The following is a 3,425-nucleotide window of genomic DNA, read 5'->3' as shown; positions in this document are numbered from 1 at the left end:
GGGTGGAGTCCCACAAGTCTCCGCTGAGACCAGAGATTTCAAACGTCTTTCCTTCCCGTGAAGTTAATTTGCCTCATTCTTTGAAGCCTCATCGAAATTCTCCACAAGGTCTGCAAAGAGAAAACAAGGATTCAGTAAAACAATTCAAATTCAAACTGACAATTCAAAGGGATTAAAAACTGAACACTTGTGGAAAACAGGATTTATGAAGAAACACTGGACATCCAATAAATAAGGAGATTGAAAAACTAAATCTCATCTTTATGAAACAATCTGTAAAGGTTTATAGAAACATGATCTGAAAGGCAATTTCTGTGCTTCTCTCTCACTTCTGTGCCCACGTGTGTAAGTAATTTCCATAGAGAACATAAACGAGCACTGGGGGACTGAAAAGTCCACAGCTGTAAAAATGAAACCATTGAGGATCAAAAGCAGGTTGCCTTTTAGGAGATGAAATCTGATCAAATGGAACATCAACTTCTCTGCCTCAGGGCATCAGAATGGAAATCACTAACAGAAGGCTAGACTTTGTTTTGAGAGGGGACAGAAAAGGTTGAATCTCAGTAATGGGCACAATAGCACAAGCTGTTAACCCTTTTTGTCATCACACGGGTGAGCTAATTTTGCAGTGTCGGAGATGTAATCATACTGTACATGTGCAAGACTTGGGTTACTAACTGGAGTTTGCTCAGGGAGGAGAACTGGGGAATTGTAATAGCAACCGTATGTGTTCGACCCCCTCTCTATAAAAAGAAAAGCAAACCGAACCTTCAGTGCTCATAAACAATAGAGGAGATTTTAAACACTTGTATATGATGACAATGTAAGAGCCAAGACAACCTGCTGAGACCCTCCTTCTTTGGACATTTCCACACCACAAGCTGAGACACTGCCCTAACATAAGCAAGTGTGCTTTGCTTACATTACCACACGCACAGAAACCCATATGGTAATAATTGTGAAGCTCAAGCTAGGAGACATAAAATACACAAGGAATAATAGAAAATGTAAGCAAACAATCTTATGGTTAATGCTACGACTTAAAATACGAGAGATAATTTAAAAAAAATGGAAATTGGGGGGGGGGGAAGTTTCAGAGCAACATACTGACCTGGAACTTCATCGTCATCTTCCTCCCCACCAGCTACTGGTGCCTTTCCATCACCAACTGCAAGAAAATGGAGAATTTAAAATAACGTACAAAAAAAATAAAAATCATCACCATTGTTAGTTGCAGATTCTAGAGCATTTACAAAAATAAACTACAATGACAACACTGTCAAGAAACTAGACTACAAATTATAATTTTCATAATCACAAGGCTAAGCATGCCTATATTATGGGATTCATGAGCTCAGATTAATCATAAGCCCTAAAAGAGAAAGAAATAACACTCCTAACAATTACCAGGATTAAAAAGCCTTCAGAAGTTCATTAACCAAAATTAGGGGGAAAATCCACTGGGTCAAACAAAAAAAACATCCACTTTCAACTACAGTGGATTTTGCATGTAAAATTAGTAGTTCATGTTTGCTTTGGACTAAGGTTACACAAACTGGGGTTTGTAAGTTGAGGAAAAACTAATAATTAAAATATAATATAAAATTAAAATGGCAACAAAAAAATCTTACTACAATCAATGAACCATTTTGTTTGCACGCATGTGATGTGGCCATTAACTAACATCAAAGAACTGAAAACATGTGAACGTGGTGTTAGTCTTTCTTTAGACCAATATTTCCAAACTGGGGTTTGTTAGTCAGGGACGTGCAGAGAGTTCCTCAGAGGCAGGGGCTCAAATGTAAAATAGGGGCAATGTTTTAAAAAAAAAATAAATAGGTCAAATGTTTGGATACATTACCATTTTTGCAAGAAGTCACTTATGGTCCTCAAGCCTGCATTTATTTGATCAATTTTAATATACCGGTACTTTAAAATACATTTTATGCAATGCTGATTTATTATCAATGTTGGAAACCTGTGATACTTTTTTCAGGATTCTTTGTTGAATAAAAAGTTTTAAAAGAACAGCATTTATTTAAAATATTACTTTTGTAATATACACTACCATTCAAAAGCTTGGGGTCAGTTTTTTATTTTTTTTTAAAGAAATTAGTTTTTATTCAGCAAGGATTTGTTAAATTGATAGAAACAGTGATAGTAAAGATTGATATTGATTGAAAACATCTCTATTTTGAATAAATGCTGTTCTTTAATTTTTTTATCAATGAACTAAGTATCACAGGCTCCAAAAATAAAATAAAATAAAAAGAATAATAATAATAATAATAATAATAACAGGCAGCACAACCGTTTCCAACATTGATTATAAATCGGCATATTAAATGCTGAATAAATGATTTCTGAAGGATCATGCACTGAAGACTGGAGTAAGCAGAAAATTCAGCGTTGCATCACAGAAATAAGTGATATTTTAAAGTATATTAAAATAGAAAAACATTTTTAAATTGTAATATTTCGCAATTACGTTTTTTCCCTGTATTTTTGACCAAATAAATGCAGGCTTGAGGAGCGCAAGACACTTTCCATAACGCTGCATAATTATCAAAAATGGAAATATAATAAAGTCCTTTCACGTCACCATTTCGCCAGCCTACACTTCACATAATAGGCCTGTAAATGGCACTTGGGCTTCATTAACTATGAAATAGCAACCGCTGTATCATACATAAATATAAGTGAATTGACTACTGATTACCATTATTGCGACTTTTGGCACTGCACGGTTTTGTGCAGTGCTTTTGTTGTCATTTAGCATCCATTTTCTCAGCGATGTAATTTGATTTATAAAATGAGAAAAACCGCAGATTCAGATCACTCCACAAATAAGCTCGTCTGCCCCATGTAATTTTCAATCGATTTATAAATAAGAATGGAAAATGACCACTCTACTTCACATTATACGACAAGCGCAGTCTGCTCTGATTGGCCAGCAGACCCAGTGCATTGTGATTGGCCGAACACCACAAGCACTCATCGGAAATGTAACGCCCCTTACCATAATCGCAGCTTCATCTTTCAAAATAAATGTAAAGACAGAGCCCGAAAGGGGAACAGAGTCTCGTGACAGACACAGTGATGAATATGTGTTTGCAGTACACAAGCCACGGTTAAGACAGCTAACTCCACTGTGATGTGTCTCGCTCCCTCTCGCGCGCGCACGCACGCACGCGCACACACACACACACACACGATGCACAAAACTCCGCATTTGAACAGTCAATAGCAAATACTTAAACTAATAACAAAACAGTAGCTGATTCAGAAGCGCCAGATCCTCTCCTAGGTTCACGAAACGGTCATCCATAAAATGCATTGCGGTTCTGTTGTAAGTGATCTTAAAGATTCCTAAATGCATCTACTTTCGGAAGGCCAAATAAAGTGCTTTTGCTTTCGCCTAGAAA

At 36.5% G+C, this 3,425-nt stretch overlaps 1 protein-coding gene across 1 annotated transcript in view; it reads right to left on the bottom strand.

Moving 5' to 3' along the window:
- Positions 1-3,425, bottom strand: part of LOC107596815 (transcription factor BTF3-like) — a 7,366-nt gene that overhangs the window by 332 nt on the left and 3,609 nt on the right. Inside the window, exons 5-6 of the mRNA XM_016287658.1 lie at positions 1,112-1,168; positions 5-110 (exon numbers count right to left, since the gene is read on the bottom strand). Coding sequence (XP_016143144.1) covers positions 64-110; positions 1,112-1,168 — 104 coding nt within the window. The 3' untranslated portion in view covers positions 5-63. The remainder of the gene's footprint in view (positions 1-4; positions 111-1,111; positions 1,169-3,425) is intronic.

This window comes from Sinocyclocheilus grahami, unplaced genomic scaffold, assembly GCF_001515645.1.
Source record: "Sinocyclocheilus grahami isolate Dianchi unplaced genomic scaffold, SAMN03320097.WGS_v1.1 scaffold12.1, whole genome shotgun sequence".
Taxonomy (NCBI): Eukaryota; Metazoa; Chordata; class Actinopteri; order Cypriniformes; family Cyprinidae; genus Sinocyclocheilus; species Sinocyclocheilus grahami.
Note: the sequence above shows the minus strand (reverse complement) of the source record. Positions and strands in the feature narration are given on the sequence as shown.